The 22,064-nt window shown below is 38.7% G+C and overlaps 2 protein-coding genes across 3 annotated transcripts; one reads left to right on the forward strand and one right to left on the reverse strand.

Annotated features, from left to right (window-relative positions):
- Nucleotides 1–13,839: 13,839 nt before the first annotated feature.
- LOC106908508 (uncharacterized) lies at nucleotides 13,840–15,304 on the reverse strand. 2 transcript variants are annotated; one of them, XM_014974631.2, is made up of 4 exons: nucleotides 15,247–15,304; nucleotides 15,090–15,138; nucleotides 14,814–14,964; nucleotides 13,840–14,708 (listed from the first exon to the last, which is right to left on the reverse strand). In XM_014974631.2, exons 2-4 carry the CDS (start codon nucleotides 15,127–15,129, stop codon nucleotides 14,132–14,134), a joined length of 768 nt encoding a protein of 255 aa, XP_014830117.1. In that variant the 5' UTR covers nucleotides 15,130–15,138; nucleotides 15,247–15,304; the 3' UTR covers nucleotides 13,840–14,131. The 2 variants fall into 2 exon arrangements, with proteins under 2 accessions (XP_014830117.1, XP_014830116.1); XM_014974630.2 differs by having other exon boundaries at nucleotides 15,090–15,141; nucleotides 15,247–15,282.
- A 2,162-nt stretch (nucleotides 15,305–17,466) lies between these two features.
- Nucleotides 17,467–19,086, forward strand: LOC106908507 (uncharacterized). The gene is made up of 4 exons (XM_014974629.2): nucleotides 17,467–17,790; nucleotides 17,882–17,933; nucleotides 18,044–18,194; nucleotides 18,280–19,086. Exons 2-4 carry the CDS (start codon nucleotides 17,894–17,896, stop codon nucleotides 18,854–18,856), a joined length of 768 nt encoding a protein of 255 aa, XP_014830115.2. The 5' UTR covers nucleotides 17,467–17,790; nucleotides 17,882–17,893; the 3' UTR covers nucleotides 18,857–19,086.
- The last annotated feature ends 2,978 nt before the right edge of the window (nucleotides 19,087–22,064 follow it).

Genomic DNA, 22,064 nt, shown 5'->3' on the forward strand with positions numbered 1-22,064 from the left:
ACTTTTAGAAACTGTTTTTATTTGGATGCTTTGTTTCCTTTTTTCATATGAATGTCAGTACTTAAATAAAATTGTTTTGTCTTGTTTACGCTTTCCTTGGTTTCTCTTTGTCCCTGTATTACACAAGTATAACAACTAATATTACTGACAATTATGAAAAAAGAACACATTTAAAAGAAAAATGTTGGAGCTGGTGCAGTAAGTCACTAAGTGCACACCAAAACCACAAACAACATCTGGTTTGCTTCAACAGTGGGCAGAGCTCCAGGATCACTGCACAGCTTTGCTTTGTAAATGCTGTATCATTTAGTCACCATGACAGGGCATTTTCAGTTATACAAAATCAATACTGATTAAAGTCATTTAGCATCAGTAATTAAACTGATTCTTTCCATTAACTACATAAACACATATATAATCAGCTTTTGGTCAACCACTAGTCTGATCTATAGTCACTTTTTAAGGCTTTGATCGGTGATCAGACACTTCACTTCCATTTCCTCATTTTATGGTAAGTTTAAAGGCGCACAGTTAATTTAATCAATACATTTAATTTAATACAATAAACTCACATTCATGATCAGGAGTCTGTTGACAAACACTAAGAAAAAGCAATACTTGATATTTGGTCGGGATCCTTCACTCAAATATTGTTTTTATTATTTTATGCAAGAAGCATACTGAGTAGTTCTCCGAGTCTCTACAAAATCTTTTGCACTCGTGGTTTCAACAGTGACCTACTATGATTCCTTGAACAAGTTAAGATATGGCTGTACAAAATATGTCCTTTATGATTTTTTGAACAAAATCATTCAAGATTCCACCTAGTCAGTTCTGCTTATTTTAAACTCTTTTCACAATGAGCTGTTTTAGAGTTATGTCACTATCATGCAAATAAGTGTCTGCTGGCCGCATTCCCCCAACTTCATGTTTATATTCACACTTTTTATGTGAAAATGTCGGCAAAGAGATATGCAATTGTACAATGGCACCTTGAGTCAGGCCCAGAAGCAGAAATGAATGCTTTTGCAGTGTGAGACAAGGTGCATAGTGCAGACAGTTTCACCAAAATGGCAAATATTTATAAGTGAAATACATAAAGCACCAAACAAAGAGCATAGTTGTAATTGTTGTTTAAATCTTTCAATTATATCACTCTGTACCTTCAGCTAAAAGGGCGAGGGCAGATACAATGATGTAAACATAATCAGCTGGAGTATACAAAGACTGCTCACAGTGTGATTTGTGTCAGTTTATTATGTAAGAAACTGACTATTCTGTCATCACCTCTAAATCTGATCCTGATGGCTTATTCTTTTCTTTTTTAATTTTTTTGTTTTTAATAGTTTTTCTACACTTATTGTTATTGTCACTGAGATGGGATAACTTCTGCATCAGCAGACTGAAAAGGGAGTGTAAATGGTTTCCAGCTTGTCAGAAGGCTTTTGAGAAGCTAAAGGATTTTATCTACTCCAGTATTGACTTTGATACTTATCCCAGTAATGTAGGAATGGGTGCGGTTTGGTCACAAAAGTGTGATGTTGTCGTCCATGTTGTGAGATATGGAAGTAGAATCCTAAAAAAACAAGAAATAAAATGTGTGAAAACAAAAAATCTGTATGTGGTGACTTTTACTAAATGTTTTCAACACGATTTGTTGGGGAAATATTATTATCATTACATAAAAAACATAATTCTTTGAGGTGGCTGCACTATTTTCTGAGACAGATGCTCAATTGGCAACGTGAGTGGAGCGGTGGTCTAGTTTCCCTGTTAAAATTGTCGAACGCCCAGGAAAACTCAGATCAGCTAAAGCTGAGCTTCTGCTTTGGCATTATTTTATGTGTTATTTCCTCTATAAAAAGGCAAATTGGAAAATGAGGACTTCCTGTTTAGTGATCGTACCCCCCATTGAAAACTCAGATGAGGCCTCCAGGGTTCAGATTCTTCGCCGTCGAATTCCTGTTCAGCAGCTACAAGTAGAGTAAGGGGATTATATGATTAATTCATTTTAGGATAAGGCTATAACATAGCAAAATGTAAAAAAACTCCAAGTTGCTAATATTTTCCATACACACTCTAAGAACAGTGCGGCATAAAGTTACTGTATCTCTTTGCCCATGAACTCGGCTGACACATGCATGCAGGTAACAACACCTGACTGCTGGCTGTGATGTCAAAGACACAGTGATGCTTTCCAGTTTTCCTGCCAGCTTCACATTATGTCCTCATTCTTGGTAATGACTGTGTCTCAGTATATCTGTCAGACTGATCTAGTCGTTCTTCTGAAGCTGCTTGTCACCATTTGTTTGCTATGTTTCGGGTTACTTGCTGGGAACAAAACAGGATTTAAGTAGAACAAAAGTTTTTGTTTTGTTTTTGTTTTGTTTTGTAGCAACAAAAGTCATTTACGTTCCCTTTTTGAGAAAGGATCTTTGAAACCAGCACAAGTTTACTAGATTTAATTAGCCAGAATTTCAGATTTTTTGCTAGTGTAAATATGTAATTTATTAAAAGGTGATTGTTCAATAAAAAGTCTAAGTTTAATTATACCTGTCAAATTGACCTGATATTTTGAATATTTCACACCAAATGAATTAACTGTACTTTCTTCAGACCAATTATTTTAGCTATTTATGAAGAAAAACATCTATTTTATCACATCATTAAATGATTTTATTATTCTTTTTGACCATATAATTTTCAGTTTGCATGAAATGATTTGAACCTTTTCCCAGATAATCAGAGAACTACAGACAGTTTGTTGTTTCATGCTTGATGAACCTAAATAGACCGGAAAGACAAGTGCATGTTGCTCATTCCATGGTTGTGCGTCTCTGCCCGCATTGTCACGCAGCTGTGAAAATGCTGGTAAAGATCAGTCGTAACCTGGTCAGTCAGACTCCCTTCCTATCAGCCCAACCTGAAACTGTTCCAGATTTCATTGTTTGAGCTTCGGTAATCAATATTTGTGCCTATGCAGAATCTTTGCTGTTTGTTGTGTTCTCAGATTTGTGCAACTTGTGTTTGTGTTAATGAAAGTGGAGTTTGTGGAGCATCTTTCACACATTTCCATCATACACAACAAAACAAGAACCCATCTTTAAATCCTCGCTAACTATTTATAAATCACCTATTAAGGCATGCCACTGTTGCAAAACCTTGGGATCTGTAGGGATGTTTTTCTTTCGAATGAAGAAGTAAAACAGGTCGGAATCGAAGAAGTCTTCAGCTAAACACAGATCCATCCTAGAGGTTGGAAAAGACTCCAGTCTTAAGAGGAGGTTCACCTTCAGGCAGCAAAATATCACTAAATATACAACAAGATCTACAACACAATGGTTTTATCTCAAAACATATTCATGTACTAAAATGGCCCAAAGTCCAGACCTGAATCCAATTTGGAATCTGTGGGAACATTTAATATTGCTGATGCTCTTTAATGAATCTGATAGACGTTGAGATATTTTGTTCAGAACAATGTGGACAAGCATTTCAGTCTCTAGATGTGCAAAGATATTTGAGACGTACTACAAATGACTTGCAGCTTTCATACAGGAAAGATGTGTCTCTCACAGTGTTGCTTTACGGAGGCCTAAAAGTAAATTCAGATTCAGATTTTTATTTCAATCATTCCTGTTTCCATATTTTCTGTGGCGCAAAAGTTCTAAATAAAATGCATCAAAGTTTGCAATTCTACCATGGTAGAAGAAGTTCAAGGTGTATAAATACTTCATCAGGGCTCACAGCAGGAATCAAAGTCAGCAGGGTTGATAGAGTCGTAAGTATAAAATAATGCTTTTTTTAGGGTAAAATCTATTAACAGCATGTGACACACACTTCTGTTATATAAATCAGTGGTTCCCAACCTTGGTCCTCAAACTAGGGTTAGGTGTCTTCTTTTTGCCACACACCTGAATTACATAACTGTGTGATAAACAAGCTTTAGCAGCTCTAGACTGCAAGCAGAGGAGGACATGCAGTCAATTGATTCAGGTGTGCTGGAATAAAAATACATCTAAAACATGTAGGAAAGGCGGCCTGAGGACCAGGGTTGAGAACCACTGGTCTAAATTACAGTAAAAAATGTCTCTCCATGGCCCACCAGGAGCTTCACTACCTAATATTACTGTAATCTAATCTGTCACGATCCAGTTCACACCGCCTCCTTCAAGTACGTCTCAGTCATGAGGAGAGATAAGTGCTGAATGTTACACATTCACCTTAGATCACCCAAACGGTTGAACAGACCTTCTGTCAATGCTTCAATAAAACTCAAAGCTCCAAATTGGATCCAAGTTTATATATGCCATTACAGAGCTGTATCTACCTCTCTTGGCAATTTAAAAGGGAAATGCATCAACCACTTTTGCTGAACAATAGCAGCTTAAAACAGGGGAGTGAACGCAACTCAAGTTGTGTTATTATTAAGTAAAGAGCTGAAAGCAAAATACAAAAACAGGTCAGGCATTGAAAAGGACGTTGACTTTGTTTAATATGTTTATTAAAAGTTCAATATAGTTGAAATTTTGCTCATCACTGTTACGTCAGATCTACCTAACGCCGGATGACATCTGATGTAAATAACAGTAGTGTTTTTTTGTGCAACAAAAACATTTACTGAGTTTTAAACACAGCTGAAGAGTCATTCAGAGCGATTCACTTCAAATCTTCCTTTGCCTATCAAGAAAGAACAAATAATGCTAGCAGAAAAGGTAGTGTCTTTGCATTGTAACTAGTTCATACAAAATATGTACAACATATGTTTATGTACTTTTACAAAAAATAAAAACACTGAGAAATGAGAGAAGTTGGTGCAGTTCTGTCCTCAAAAGTAGATGCAACTGAGGGAAGATAAAAGATTTATATCTCAATGTTGTGTTTATCTGCACGAGTAGCATTCATACTTTTACATTTTCATCTTGTCACGCAGTACCCACAACTGTCAAGGTGTCTTATGAAAATATTTTGTGGTCGATAAACAAAAGGTAGAACGTACTTTTGAAGTGGACGAAAAAGATATGTTGCTTCTTTTGTTTCATTTACAAGTAAATATGTTCATGCTTTCCAGATCTATTCATTTTTCTGTGCCAATTCTTTTAAGAATCACCTTTCAGTTTCGTCTTTCAGGTGCGTCTCAAAAGGTCAAAGCTGTGGTTTTTGCATCCACAGTTTTCCTTCCATTTTACAATTACGCTCTACGGTTTTGGTGTAACACATTAGATCCTAATGAAAAAGACTGGACTCTTTGATTCTAACATGGCAGCCAAATGTGAGTTTTCAAAGGAATAGCACATTTACCTAATGAATTTTACTGTAAATTACCAGACAGATACTACAAAAACAAATTCCACCAACCAAATAATGTACAACCTCAATTAGACAAAATGACCTGTGGCATATTGTTTTGCCTACTTGAACAATTGTTCAATCTCTTTTGGGGCTGAACTGTTTTCTCATTTGACTGAGTTAGACTCCCATTCTCTTGTAAAACCTTTACAGTCACAAGAACAACAATTTATGTTAAGAAGATAAACGCAAAGATGACAGACACTGTGTACTTTACGTTACAATGGGATTACATTCTAAAACAATGTTAATCCTCTGTAACCTTTGTCCAAGGAGCTCAACCACACTGAATGTTGCAACCACTGTCTGGAAGCTCAGCAGAGAAGGAATAGTTGTGAGAAAGTATGTTGACTGTAACTGTCAAATGACGGGACACTTTATGAGTCTGTTGTTTGGTTTCATTACACCAGCTGGACAACTGTTTGGATTGTTCCCATATCAACAAATAACTCTGCTGTTTCTCACATGAGCTCATTTACGGTCATGGAAAAAGTGATCTCATCATTGGGTTTTGTGTAGTTTGCTTCTGTTAATTATTTTTTTAGGGTGGGGTATGTATGTTATTGTGCAATAGCCAGCCCCACCTAAACCTCGCTTCTCATCGACTGACTATTGACCAGCTCTCCATTTAAAGGGTCCAGAAAGTTCCTAGTTCCTAGGGCTTTTACTCCATGGACAGTCTAGAAAACATTCTGTTTAAACTGGTGGCGGGAGGACTCGTCTAATCTCTAACTGCCTTCAATCCAAAAGTTATCCCCCTTTTCAATTATTAGAACAATTAACCCAGTAGCTCATGGTTATTAAATTCTAATAATCACTCTTGTTAACGGCAGCTCTCTCCCTTATAATAACAAGCACTTGTTACAGATTAGATCATTTTTAGTAGCTCGGCTCAAACCCCTGGGTGATTATTTACTCATCGCCAAAGTAACCTATGGAGCCACCATTTTCCTAGAACCATGTGCATAGACTGTACAAAGATCAGAAGAACCATTAGTAAATTCCGGACTCAGAATTAATTTCAATATCCACAACTGTCAACAAAATTGTATACATATTTTATTTAGAGGCTAGACTGTGGCGCAGTTGGTAGAGCTGTTGCCTTGCAGCAAGAAGGTTCTGGGTTCTTGCTGTATGGAGTTTGCATGTTCTCCCTGTGCATGCGTGGGTTTTCTCCAGGTACTCTGGTTTCCTCCCACAGTCCAAAAACATGACTGTCAGGTTAATTGGCCTCTCTGAATTGCCCCTAGGTGAGTGTGTGTGTGTGTGTGTGTGTGTGTGTGTGTGTGTGTGTGTGTGTGTGTGTGTGTGCGTGTGTGTGTGTGTGTGCATGGTTGGTTGTCCTGTGTGCCTCTGCGTTGCCCTGCAACAGATTGGCGACCTGTCCAGGGTGAACCCTGCCCCTCACCCGGAACGCTAGCTGGAGATAGGCACCAGCACCCCTCCTGACCCCATTGAGGGACAAGGATAGATGGATGGATAGTAGCTTATTTCAAACAATTTACCGATTATAATCAACACTTTTTAAGCCAGATTAATACCCCATAATCTATCCCTTTCCTATTAAACATTATTCAGGTGGATGCGAAAACATAAATCGGCGCCCCCCCGAGGCGACGATACGTAAAGTATAAGAATCGCTACATTTACCTCGTTATGTGCGAGAGGTGAAGAAGCGTCAGGCACGCTGAAGTGTATGGGAAAACATAATCGGTGCGTCGCCCCCTCCAGACGGGGTTTTGGCGCCCCCTCTGGTGCTGCGCCCCTATGCGTTGCATACGCTGCATACCCATTTTTTGCGCCTCTGCTCATACCCAGCAGATGTAATGTCCCTTTGCAACAGTAATTTCTTCGTTCTTGGTCAGGATCTAGTCTTTGTTGAGACAAAAATCCCCTTAAAATGGAACAAAGTAGATCCAGTCTTTTATATCCTTTAGACCAGTGGTTCTTAACCTTTTTTGAGATACTGAACCCACCAGTTTTATATGCGCACTCACTGAACCCTTCTGTAGTGATAAATAAAATATGATTTTTATTTATCATGACCAACTAGAGTCTAGTTGGGTCACCCCTTGATCACCAAGTCTTCTTAAAAGGTAGAGTCTCTGAGAACAGTTCTTCAAAACATAGTCAGTGTTTTCAGCACAGTTGAGCTGACTGTCCAGGAACGACCCAAGGTATTTAAAATGTGCCACAGTTTCAACAGGTTGGACATTGAGAGAAACTGGAACCACTTTAAGGTCTTGTTTAGATTATTTAATTAGCTCTACATTCTTAAGAGAATGAAAAATTAATAATAAATAATAAAGACTTTGCGACATTCTGATTTAGTAATGTAATTATATTAGTTTGTTACCACCCCCACGCCACTAGAGGCAGTACCAACCCCGAAAAGATGCGACTAAGAAGCAGATTTAGAAGTACACCGAAAGCTACAGAATTTAGTAAAAACGGTGAGTTTTGCTGAAGTAATTAATGACACAAGTTCAAATCCATGCTGAGAGTGGAACTCCTTCAATCAGTGATCCTCCGCAGCTCTGATTGGCTAAGCAATGTAATGTGATCCTCTGCAGCAAGTGATGGCAAAGCGGGGCGTCATCACGACTTTACACAAGTGTGTCTTTACCTCCGCGGCAGAGGCTCCGCCGACTCATCGAACCCCTGGGGTTCGATCGAACCCAGGTTAAGAACCACTGTTTTAGACTCTTAGATCCCCATCAATCCTTGTACTTTGTCCATTCACCAAGTCCATTGCAGCAGATTTGGAGTCTTTGGGCAGAGAGCAGGGCAGCGGTCGAATGAGGAATCTTGGAACAGTGGGTACACGGATCTCGTCCCTTACTGGGGTGTGGAGCCTTTAGCCGGTCCTTGGATTCCAGGGCGTCATCCTCTGCTGTTAATCCTTCTGCATCAAGTTAGCTCTACTCCGACACCAGGAACAAAGAACACTTTGCTTCCCCTTCTTAGAGTTGATATATCTTTTGTCTACATGTGTGTGTATGTGGATGGTACACGTGACAACTCAACCGTCCACATCGGTGGTTTCTACACGGCCTCTTAGCCATTGGCAAACCCCTGACTTTCCCACTTTAACTTCTCCTGTTTAACACTGCCTCTACTTAACGTCTTGACTCTGCTTCTCAACTGTCAGCATGTCTTACTCAAAAAGCCTCTTTTATTTTAACCTAATACTCTAATCTGATTTATACTTCCAGTTTCAGTCCTGTTCAGTTTCAGATGGAAAGTCGTGTTTGGAGTTTCCAGTTTTATGCTGTCTGATCAAATAAATCAACTGATACTCCACAACATCTGACATTCTAATTTTTAGCCAGTGTTTGGTGCTTGCAGTCTTGTCAGAAGAGACCAGTAGAGGTACTGCACATTTCAGCTCTGGCTGCTTCCCTACAGTTTTACGACCGATTCAATATATTATGCAAGCATGTAAAACAAAACACATCTATAATGAAAACTGATTACCTGCATTACCGGTGTAATAAACCATTAAAGAGGTGACTGAGAAAATAAAATAAATATGACTGATTGGATTCATGAATGAGAACCTCACCTCTGAGGCGAGGAGAGGTTCAGCTCCGTCTTCATCCATCTCCCACCTGTTTCAGTAGGACATAGATGTCAAAGTTGACACCTATTAACACACCAAATAACACAGGAAAGACAAGAGAAAGTTCGATTCTGAATACTCGCGAGGAGAACAGACAGAGATGTGCTTTCAGTTACAAATCTCCAACTGTTCTGAAAGCACATTTGCCTGCCCCTCTCTTTTTATTGTCTTTCGGATCCCTAATCACAGAGAGCGCTGCAACTCTAAAGGGAGGGGGGAAAAACACTTCATCACAAGTCACAGCGCCAATGATTGTCACCAACTAACAACACAATCTATCTTAACCTAGATTCTCCAGTTCCTGACACAGGTCAAACAGAGCAAGTTGTAGATCTTCATGGCAATGGTTTTATAGCTATCTTAAGAGGTCAAAAGCAGTGCGTTCTGTGAAGAGCTGCTGTCACTGCTCTTCTTCAGAGAGGCCCTCTGAGAAAGGAAATCAGAATGATTAACAATACAGAAACATTCCTTAAAAGTTATGACTAAACAAATAAGAGTACATAAAGTAAGAACATTATAAAAGTATAACAAATAGTTGATAATAGTACAATTTACCTAACAATAGGCAGTACAAGAAACTTTATTAGTAAAAACGACTGGTTCATGCAGAAATCACACTCACTGCAACAAATAAACATGATATTATGTTTTGAATTTTATTGTTTGTTTTATTTTTATTACTGCACATGTGCTAAACTCAGACACAATTGATAGATAAACTCACCTTTACTGGTATGAAGAATAATGTGAAAACTTTCCAAAGAGAGATACTGCAGCATGAAAAAAACAAACAGTGGCCATCTCAAAAAATGACCTCTAACCACGAAATGATTGTCACAATTCCGTTGATTTCCTATAAACTATATTTCTAATCTTGCATATTTGTTTGTATTTCTGCAAATTTTCCATGTTAAAATGTTCCAGCTCTTGTAATGCAATACATGACATTTACTATGCTGTTTTTCATTACTGGGCAGCATTGCAGTATATTCCATTTTAGTAGATTTGCTCATTTCTACAAATAATGCACTTGAAATGTGAGACCGTTTTAATCTTTTCAGAAAATACACATATGCTGAAATCTAAACTAAACACACAGAATAAAACATTTCACCTGAATATATAATCTGTTTTGCTTGGAGAATACTTACAGTACACAACTGTGTTTAGGTTTTAGGAAGCTGCAGTACTCTATGTGAGATGATAACCGCTAACCTGTGAGTTTGGTTTTGATTGTAGGACTGTCCTAGACAACCATCCATTAACATCCATATTAGTTTAATGATTACTGTCTTATAAATCAGGCCGTAGACCCACAAATGTGTCATTTGTCATTTAAAATTTGACAAACAAGTTGGTTCTGTTGTTAAATCAAGTTTTTATCACTTACGGATATTAGCAAAGGTGAGATCTTATTTTTGTTTTAAGGATTTTGAAGGAATTATCTATTCCTTTATTACATCTCTATTGGATTATTGGAATTCATTATATAAAGGCATGGATAAATCCCAGATGCAACATCTTCACGTGATCCAGAATGCAGCAGCTGGGCTTCCTACAGGAACCAGGAAGCGTGACCATATAAGGCCCGTATTGGCCTCCTTACACTGCCTGCCTGTTTGTTCTCGAAAAGATTTTAAGATTCTTTTAACAATTTATAAAGTTTTAAATGGGTTAGCTCCTTCTTATCTTCAGGATCTTTTGAAATGTCATTCTGTGTCCAGAACTTTATGATCAAATGATCAGCTGCTACTGAAAGTCCCTCGGACTCGACTTAAGAGGGAAGGAGATTGGGCTTTCTCTGTTGCTGCTCCTTTTCTATGGAATAATCTACCTTCCCAGATTAGATCTGCCCACAGCCTGGATCATTTTAAATCACTTCTCAAAACTCATTTTTATTCTTTGGCATTCAATTGAGGCCTGATACTGTAGCTCTTCTGTTTTGATTTTTTATTTTAAAAATATATATGGATTTTTTTTCTTCTCTTGTAATATTTCTCTTTCTTTTCATCAACTTATTTTATTATCGTTCTTGTACAGCACTTTGCTGCAGTTTTACACCTGTTTTTAAAGTGCTACATAAATAAATTTGACTTTGACATCAGTTTGAAAGTGCATTAGTAGTGTCCTGACAATATGTTAACAATTTTATTGTAGGAACTTAATCTATTGTGGGATTTTAACTTCATATTAAGGTTAGAAATAATTCAGTTAAAATGTTCTGCTACAATTTCAACACTGGGTGGCAGTGTAACACCTTCTATTAGCTTGAGAGAGGCTCTCCTTAACGGGAATCAAATGTTAAGTTAAACTGTAGAATCAGTCTCAGTTGTTGAATAAAAATATTACAATATAACAGGAAAAACATGCCTCAAAAAGCAAAACTTCCCCAAATGAGAACTCATTGGGCTGATCCATGAATAAACAGAGAAAATGTAACTTTAAATGATTTTGTTCAAATTAAAGCTCATCTTGAGTTAATAGATCTACAACAGCAACGTTAGCAATAAACAGGTACTCAGGTGGTGTGTGAAATGTGAAATGTGAGAGTTACAGAATCACAACAAAGCTACTTGACATAAAGTATTCTTGCTACACAGTTATTTGGAAAAATGAAGGTAAAACATCAACTGGCTTTAGAGTATCAATGCTGATCAGATCTGGAGCAGAAATTGCAACATTTAATCTAAATGTTGCCAGAATTTTATTTATTTTTATTATTTGTATTGCAAGCAGTCTTTTAAAACTGGTGAATAACAAGCAGGCTGGGTGTGCTGGAGAATGCTTTCAAATCCCTGAGTGTGGTGCAGGGTCGCAACTAAATGTTATTCAGGTGGATGCGAAAACATAGGAAAGAAGGAAGGAAGGTACGTCAGGGTGAAGGAGCGTAGAAAACAGACGCTCACTCTACCCCCCTTCATCCCCCAGGACAAAGACACGTGAAAGGTAAAACTCCCTACATTTACCTCGTTATGTGCGCGAGGTGAAGGAGCGTAAGGGTGCGCTGACGTGGATGCAAAACAGACATCATCGGGCCCCTCCAGACAGGGTTTTGACGCCCCCTCTGATGCAGCGCCCCTATGCGTTGCATGAGCTGCATACCCACTTTTTGCGCCACTGGTGTGGTGCCAATTTGTTAAGTCTCCAAGCAACGGAATTCAGATGGCATTTCTAAAGACTTCCTCATCACTATATAAACTTTGTTACTTTTGCCTTGGTTGGTCATTGGTTTATGCAGATACATCACTTCATCTGCATTCTCTGTTGTGCTTAATTTTTCCCTTTGATGCTTTTACACACATTTCTTGATTTTGGTAAAGAAAGTAATCTTGGCTACAAACCTGACCACAACTCAGAAAAAAAAATAACTTTATTGAATTGATTATATATATTATTTAAACCTAAAATACTAATAACTTTTTTTAATGTGCATTTTTTCAAATGTTTTTCTATAAATTGGCTTTCTCTTTTTAATGAAATCCACAGTGAAGGTGATGTGGCATGTAAGACTGAATTCCCTTTGTTTTGGCATCCCTTTTCACTGGTTTGTTGGCACATTTTGTATTAATAAAAGTATGTCTAATTTTAACATTTCTCACAAATTATCATTTCATACCTACTCTTGTTCTCCTTTGTTTGTGTAATCTCTCGTTCGTTATTTTGGCTTCATTAATGTGAAACAGTAACATACTTCCTGCCACTAGGGTGCACAGTTGAGTTTCTGTTTTCACTCCTCTCAGTTTTTCAGGTTTTTATGTTTGCATATAGGTCTTGTAAAACCAGACAAATGGGAAATGTTTGAGGGTTTGTTACAAACCACTGATCTACAAGCCATTCTGGTCTTTAATGGCACTGGGTTGCTTTAAAACTGCCTCAAATTCACAAGCAATGACTTCTTACCTCCATCACAACAACCAAATGTCTTATTGCCTTTTTATGCGAGTCCTATCATGTTCAAGAAAACTGAGATTTTTAGCTTCTCATTGTACCAACAGCTGCCTTTACCGTGGCCATTTGGACCAAGTTCTTAATGCCTCACAATGACTGATAAGGCAGCACCAACAGCTCTAATCAGCAATAAAACAGGCTGGAACATGAAAATGGAAGATAAGATTTGCCATTGCAGAGCCTCACGGAGTTTCAGTTAGCGTCTTTCTTCTCAGAATTTCCCTGGAGGTAACATTTTTGGATAATTACACAGTTTACAGAGATAACAAAAACACAAACTTTATCTTTACCTCATACAAATTAGTGTGTTTTGTTAAACTGTTTGTGCTCTCAGCCTGGAATAAAAAATTATAGCTTTTTGTGTAATAGGAAAATATGTGAAAAAAATGTAGAAAACTTTCTGTGAGACATAAATCTCAACATTATTTTCTCATAAGATGCGATTGGAGAGCAAATGTGTTGTGTATGCACGCATGTTTGCTCTATCATTGCTGGACTCTAACCCTCCACGTTGGATGCTGGCACTGTCAGCATGGAGGTGAGGGGGTGGACTAAAAGGAGGAAAGGCTAGATTGCACAATCTAAATCGTGTCATATGAAAGAAAGTTAGGCATGCATTTTTACCAAAATATTTTATATGTAAAAACATCTGCTTATCTTACTTTCTCCCATAATAGTGTTGGTCCATCATGGCTTTTTGAGTTTGATTTGTAGTGATAACACACTAAAGCTTTCATGGCAAGAACAATAGGGAGCCTGAGGAGAAACTACAAGGCGAAACTGTGGTACAAGCTGAAACATGTTGAGGCAAAATACTTATTGCTTCTTGGGAAAAACCAAGCACATGTCTTTGTGGTAGCTAATCAGAGGTGTGTGATTTATGGAATTGCATTTATACACAGATAAACAAAGTTCAGACATTTTTATGCAGTATTTTTTTTATTTTAGATAACTTAAAGAAATTACAAAAATGCTCACAGTTTTTTTTTTTTTCCACAAAACGGAATAAACAGCAAATACATATATACATGTGGACAAGTGCAGGATCTGGCTTGTTTTTTTCAGGACTCAGCAATAAATATAACATGGATATTCAAACTGTTTGGTCTCATTTACAGTGCAACATTGGCATTTCATTGTTCATCCTCCATATGGCTGGTGGTGGAACGCTTTTTCAGGATTGTGTTTATGTCTGCAGAGGTTGAAGACGACTTAGTTGGCTTCGATGAACGACTGGTAGAGAGACATGAGCTGGGACTGGAGGTCTTGGGCGTAGGGGTCCAGTTTGTCCCTCAGGTCCTCAGCATAGGGAGCCACAATTTGCTTCACCAGACTGGCTCTCTGGGTCAGCTCTACCTGGACCTTCTCGGTCACGGGGGCTACGCTCTTCTGGAACGCTTCCAGGTGCCGGTCCACCTTCTGCTTCAGGTCATCTGTGTAGGGCCCCAGCTGAGCCTGCAGGTCCTTCACGCTCTGCTCCAGGTTGGTCTTCAGCTCTTCGCTCTTTTGAATCAAGGTGGACCTCAGCGCCTCGGAGTCCAGCGAGTCCGCGTAGGGGGCCAGCTCCTGCTTGAGCTGCTCGACCCTCTGCTGGATCTGGGCCTTCATGTTCTCGGTGTAGGGCTCCAGTTTGTCTCTGACGGAGCTGAGCTCTTGGGTCAGCACACTTTTCAGCATGTCAGCCTCTGTGGTTATCTTGTTCATCAGGTCCTCGGCTGCGGGGGAAAGCTGCTCCTGCAGGGTCACAGCATACTTGCTGGCTAAGTCAGCGCTCTCTGTCAAGCGGGCACTAGACGACCAAAACAAGACAAAATGACTGTCAGGACATCTACGACTGTGTAACATGCTGCAGAATACAAGCCTCCCCCCTCCAACTCTCCCTCACGCAACGTACTTAACTTCCTGTCCAATTGGTGAGCTCCTAATCATCTCCAGAGTATCATCCGCTGTTTGTGTGGCCTTGGCAATGTAGTCCCAGAAAGCATCAGTCAACACTTCTAACTTTGGCTTTGGTGCATCAGCGTAGAAGAGGTTGGCATTGCAGCCTTGCAAAAATAAGGATGTCAATAAAGGTTATTTTCAGACCTAATTTATTTTATTACTATTTATTTATTTGTTGCTATTAATATTATCAGTCCTTGTTTATTTTATTTAAGTGAGAGCATCTTACCAGAGAGCACTGCGGCGATTAGCAACACAAACACCTTCATGACTGCAACCTGCTGAAAGACATTAATACTTAATAATCAATTCCTACTAGTAAGGCTACATCAACACTTTTAGATTTTGCTGTAAACATGTAGTCTGAAGCGCAGTGCTTGTCTCACCTGCTTTGGGGCGTGTGTATCTTTCAGGGCTTAGCGTGTTAGTGACTGTGTCTCAGTGTTGCTTCCGTGTATATATACAGGAGTCAGATGACCGTTGTAGTGAAGAGCCCAAAGTCCAGGAGTCCCTGCCATGCTGTCACAACTGCTCTATTTTTTATATCTGCTGTTTTTTTTTAAATATATTTTCACTGAACAGCTGAATGATGGAAAATACATACAGAAAAATCCACTTTGGTTTTCAATAGTGTCACTTCCTCCCCTAAACTGTTTGCAGAAAGCTTTAAAAGTGTGCAGCTTTTAAGGTGTCAACATGGTCCAGCACTACCAGTCACTAGATAACTTAAGATAACCCTGTTAGACTTGTGGACTTTGTCTTCAGGTCAAGCTCCACGAATTAAGCGCTATCAAGATGGATCCACTTAAATTCTTTATTTCTTAATTTTAGCCCCTTGAATTCATTGTGGACAGAATTTTATCTCATTTAAGGGTTTTCTTTTATTTATTCAGGAGATACCTGTTGGACATTTCTATTTGGAATGGTTTTATGAGTTGACTACTAAAGGAGATATTTTTAAATGAATGTGAGGGAAATAGAAAGCAGCCCAGGACAGCTTTGTCCCAAAAATATTTAGGTCAGTGTCCTGCTGGAACATAATGCTTCGCCCCAGTCTCATGTCTTCTGTAGCCTCTAGCAGATTTCCTCTCGGTCTATTTTTTCCTTTAGCTTTCTTGACAACACTTTGTGATCTTAAAAGGTGTTGTAAGTACATTTTTACTTACTTACTTGTCAGCTTTAAACAGCTTCTCTGTCCATGTTAGACAAAAAGCTAATCTTTGGTCCCACCTGACGAGAGTATTTCTTCCACATGTTAGCTGTGCATCCTACGTAGCTTATTGAAAAACTGCAAACTGGACTTTTTTGCCTTTTTTTTCCAACAATGGCTCTCTTCTCTCCACAAATCTGAAAGCACAGCTGATGGCTGATTCTTCTACCTGTGTTTTGAATAAATGTATGGTTTACATGTGTGGCATATTCTTTCCATTTTTGAATGACATTTTGAACTGTGCTATGGGATATATTAAACTTTCTAGACACTGTACTTCCATTTGTGGAAAAGAAGTGGAGATGGTGGAGTATAAATAACTTGTTTTTCACTTGGGCGAAAGACTAAAGACTCAACAGTAGCTGCGTTTCCATTGATCACATAATTGTGCAAATTGGAATCACTAAAAATAAATTTGTTAATGGCAATTTTGAAAAAAAAAAATCTAATTTTTTGCTAAAATGTTTTTGCATATGTGTGAGGTGGTTTTTTGACTCTATCAAAATTAGTATATTTTTCAAAACTTAAATGAAAACACTTTTTTTTGCATCAAGTCATGTTATCAACTTGTTAATATGGGCAGAAGAGATGAAGAAGATGACAGGAAGCAGCAGGAGGATGATGCCGCTGCATACTTTTTAACTACTTATCTCGTGGACAAACGTATTCACGTGTGATTTTAATTGTGTTCCTCGTTTAATGAAAACACTACAATTGCAAATTGTGATTTTCCAATCTTAGCAGATTATTGACAAAGTTTTGTGAACATTTGTAATGAAAACACCACTAAAGATGCTGTCTACAAGAAAGTACAGAAAAAACTCCTCAAAGAAGCTTCAATCCACTTCCTTTTGCTTCAAAATAATGTGCTACTTCTCACTGGTTTCTTACATAAAACCCCAATGAAAGATAAAATGCAATCAAGTTTCTTGTCGCAATTTTACAACACATTAGAAAGTTCAGGGGATGGGTGTACTTTAGCTACTTTTGACACTCTACATGGTGTAATATTGTTCTTTGAGTGAAAAAGATTGATTAATCAAGAAAACTCTAAAATGTGTTTATGAGAATTGACCTCTGACACATGTAACTGAAGCAGAAGCTACTTTGTCCCTCAGAGGCTGACGATGCCTGAATGTACTGACCTTTGGTCAGACAGATATGCAAGACTGCTGAACATTGGCATGACACAAAAGCAACAACTATTAATTACCCTGAAAGTTGTTGGCACAATAAAAAAGATTACAGGAAAAATTCTGTATGTCTACTTAAAGTTGGAATTCAGTGACAGTAATGTTGTGGATTCTGTCTGTAGTAAAGAGCTGGAGGCTTTCAGATGAACATAAGGTCAAATAGGGTTAACACTATGGATTTAGTTTCACTGCTGTAGTCATGAAGCACAAACACATTTTTAGGCAATAACAGAACAATGTAATCTTGATTTTACATTGATCATTTCCTCTTAAAGTGGTAATTGTACAGGATAAAACCAGTACTTAAATGATATTTCTGGGGCAGAAGGGGCTTGTACTTGCTTGTTGCATAGATTGTCTGCTACAAAATATCAGCAGGGAAAGAAGGGTGAGGCAAGGTGACAGCAAAGCACTACCTCTTGGACTTTGGGATCATTACTGTCCGAATTCACTATATAAGCTGCAGAGCTTCATCACTTCGGCACCAGCACAACTGAGCGGATTTACAGACACTCTTGTAAACTCAGGTAAGAAGAGGAAACGGAGGAAGCTCTTTTCATCTAACCTTACTGAGGGAAAATGCTTTTGTGACTTCTTTTTTTGTTTGTTTTGTTGTAGCTTCAAAGAGCCATGAAGGTCCTTGCTGTGCTCGTCCTGGCCGTTTTCACCGGTAAGTAAGCTGGGGGCAAATCAAAATGAAGCGTAAAGTCTTGTTAATGACTGCATTGTACCTTCAGACAGCTGCGGTAGTTTCAAGTTATCCTTCTGTCCGTCCAACAGGCTGCAATGCCAACATCTTCTACGCTGACGCTCCCAAGCCTCAGCTGGAAGTAATGACTGATGCTTTCTGGGACTATGTCGGCAAAGCCACCCAGACAGCTGATGACACCCTTCAGATGATCAGAAAGTCCCAGTTTGGCCAGGATATCAGGTATGACATACACCATCACATGAAGCATGGCTTTTATTTAGCTTTTGCAGAGCGTAAACTCACTGTCTCCTGTCACTCTGTTCAGTGCCCGTATCACCGACGGCGCTGAAGCAGCCAGCCAGTATGCAGTCACCCTGCAGGAGCAGCTCCCACCCAGAGCCCAGGAACTGATCACCAGAGTCACCCAAGAGGCAGAAGATCTGAGAGAACGCTTGAACACCGACCTGAACAACGCCCGGGAGAAGCTGGAGCCCTACACTGAGAACCTGAAGGTCCAGATCAGGGAGAGAGTGGAGCAGCTCAAGCAGGAGCTGGCCCCCTACACCGAGAGTTTGGATACTGAGACCCTGAGGACCACCATCATCCAGAAAAGCGAGGAGCTGAAGGCTCAGCTGGAGCAGAGTGTGCAGGAGCTGCAGACTCACCTCGGGCCCTACACCGACGACCTGAAGCAGAAGGTTGACCAGCAACTGGAAGACTTCAAGCAGAGAGTCGCTCCCATGACCGAGAGAGTCCAGGATCAGCTCACACAGAGAGCCCAGCAGGTGAAGGAAATGGCTGCCCCATACGTAGACAACCTGAGGGAGAGGCTGGACCCCTACGCCCAGGACCTCCAGACTCGTCTGACCTCCCTCTATGAATCCTACATCAAGGCCAACTAAGTCAAACTCCAGCTGACTCTGAACCAAAAGAAACTGCATCAAATAAAACAGAATTTTCTCCTGGATGCCAGAAACATGGCAGTGCAACTTTAATTTACCTGTTTGGAAAAGCTACAGTTGTTAGTTCATGTAACGTTGTCAGAAAAGTGATACATAACAAATGCATGTTGGTCTGTGACCACAAGGTGTCCGCTCCCTAATTTATGAAAATAAAACAAAAGCAAAAGAAACTTGAGATCCTTGTCTATTTTTTATTACATTTCTTTGTAATATTTCATTTTCCAGCCTTTGGACAAAAAAACACAGAATATGTTTAAAGATGTTAAAAAATAAACAAAATGAAAACAACAGCAACTGTTACGTTTATAAACAAGCAAAGAAGAAATTTTCTGTAAAAATCACGTTTAAAGTTGAAACCTTTTTTCAAGATCAGCTGCTAATGATTGGGGTTTTATGGGAAAAGAAATATAAAGAAAAGCTTTATAGATAATTCTTACTTAATGATGTTTAATTAATTCCTATGTTCCATTATAGGGAAGGGTTTTGAAAGAACATCGATGTGTGACGTGTATTAGACGGAAAAGTGGCTTATTGCATACAACTCTTCCTAATTACTAGTAGTTTTCCTGTCAATATGAGCTGTGGATTAGTGCTGCTCCTCCAAAGTTACCATGGTCCTTTTGCCAATACTTTTGCCAGGCACTATAGATGCTGCAGCGGCAAAGAGTTGCGAGTTTGCGAGACAGGCATATTCAAAACAGACCATATGAGTGAATTTAGTAAAGTAGCTATAGATTTCATGCAAAATATATTTTGTTTTATCACAACCTTTTTAATTATTAAAGAATTTGTAAGTAAAGCAGGGTAAGGAGAATGAGGCCTTAGCATAAAATAAAGTGTTCAGTCTAGTCAATGATACGTTAAATCCTGAATTAAACCCTGCTTTAACACCTAACAAAAATTGTCAAATTTTATAAAATAACAACACACCTTGTCTTTAACACTCAACATCAGTGATAAGTAAAGGCATTAATGAATACTGAGAAAGAATTGAGCAACACGCTGTTTTTATGTTCTACTTACAAAAGCTGCCCCCCAACACCCGCCTCCACGCCCTCGTACGATTCTCTTGTGGAGGGCATGTTCAAATTTGTTTTCACCTGCAAGTCTGGATGTTCGTAAACACATCCTGATCCTTCTTTGTTTGTTTTTTTTTTTTTTTTTTGCTCTAAATCACTTCTCTTTTCGTGCCTCCAAACCTTCAGCAAGATTACTCCCACGCTGACTTACCCAGTGGCAAACAACATTCCTCAGTTCTGCCCCCAGCTGTTACAGGACCTAAAAACACTGTTAACCCTCCACAGACTGAACAAGAAATAAGACAATACATTTTAACCCAAATAACACTTGTTTGGAAACCCAGGTTATGGGGTTTTTGTTTCAGCCAATTTTTGGCAGCCCTGACATTCCACATTAGTCTTTTTAAGATGCTCCTTAAGGCAGAAAACCTAACCAGGGGACACACAGTTGGGTTCTGGGTCACACACATTAATGCATGGACACAGTAAGCATGTGGAAGAAGGTGCTTTGTTAAAATGACACCAAAATCCATGTTTTGGCTTATATTTAAAATAATGTTTGTTGGAAATCTCACTGCAAAGCTCTACTGAACACACCAACCTCATGGAGCATTAGGTTGTGTGGATGCTTTTCTCCAGCAGGGACAAGAAGCCGGTTAAAGTTGATGGGAAGAAGGATGTAGCTAAATGGATGGCAAAGAAATTCTTAGGCTGAAGCAGATCAAAGAGATTCATGTGTTTGAACGTCCCAATCAAAGTTCAGACCAGATTCAATCAAGAATGTTCTGCAAGGCTTATAGATTGTTTACAGATGTTCATCTTATAATTTGACTTAACTTGACCTATTTTGCAACGAATTTGTAAAACATTGTGTGCAAAGTTGGTAGACAGACAAAGACTCGCTATAACTGCACTCAAAAACTCAAGATTTTATTTCTAAAAATGTTTTAAAATCATGATTCCCCTTTTGTTTTATCATTATGTGCTATTTTGAGTTGGTCTATCAAATAAGACAACAAGTAAAATAAAGTTGCAGGTTTTAATGACATAAAATGAGAAAAAAATAAGAGATATGATAAAAATAAAGAAGTGAGTTAAAGCATACAACTGTGTTTCCTTACTTTTAATGCTTCTTTTTTGATAGGTGGAAACAAAGGATGGAAATCATTCCCACTTTTCATCACTGCATCTGTCAGGGCAGTACATATATATCTGAAAAGCAACAGAAGACTTTTTATAAATACTTTAGCACTAACTTAAAGAGACATCTTTCCTCATCTTGCACCAAGATGCATATCCAAATAAATGCAACAGTTCACACATTATATGGTGTTTTTCCACATCAGTCTTGTTGATTACATATTCCTCCTGAAATTAGCTGAGCTCAAAACAATGACAAACTCAGCAATTCCTAACATTTGATTCATTTCTACTCCTATCAGCTGATACCTCTGAGTCAGAATCCGATGGTAAGAAGTTTTTTGAGTTCATTTTTGCCATATCAAACAAAGCAAACGCATAAAGAAGACTTTGACAATGTGCAGCTTCCTGTGCAGAAATCAAAACATGTTTATCTACATTAACGTGAACATGTTCTTCTAATTAACCTATGATAACCTTACTGACACATCCAAACAAGTTGCCTTTTGTTCAGTAACTAAAGCTCCATCAGCCAAAAAACACATTCATTGGGGTTACGTTCGTTCAGTGCTCTGCCTGCCGACCCCTGACATCAGACGTTTGGTGTTTTCGTGGAGCAAAAGAAGAAGCATCTGCAGATTGGATGACTCTGTCAGATTTTCACTGTATTACCTTATATGTCTTCTTGAATCCGTCCCTTTCACTTCCTTTTCTGTACGGCCTTTTGTCCCGAATGCCCCTGAAAAACAAAAACTGAGCACTCAACCCTAAATGATCTGCCTGACTAAACTCTGACTTCTTTGTGTGTTGTGTGCTAGAGGTAACACATTCCATCTGCACAATACAGACACCAAATTTATTTGATTTTTTTTGTGTGTGGAAGCAGGTTTTGACTGTAAGAACTTTTCTCAGAAAACGTCTTTTGCTGGTGCTACTGTTACCACATTTAATGTGTTCCAAAGAGATTAAAAACAAGATTTTTCAATGCG

Source organism: Poecilia mexicana, unplaced genomic scaffold (genome assembly GCF_051168715.1).
Source record: "Poecilia mexicana isolate PSO_F unplaced genomic scaffold, ASM5116871v1 scaffold_16, whole genome shotgun sequence".
Classification (NCBI taxonomy): Eukaryota; Metazoa; Chordata; class Actinopteri; order Cyprinodontiformes; family Poeciliidae; genus Poecilia; species Poecilia mexicana.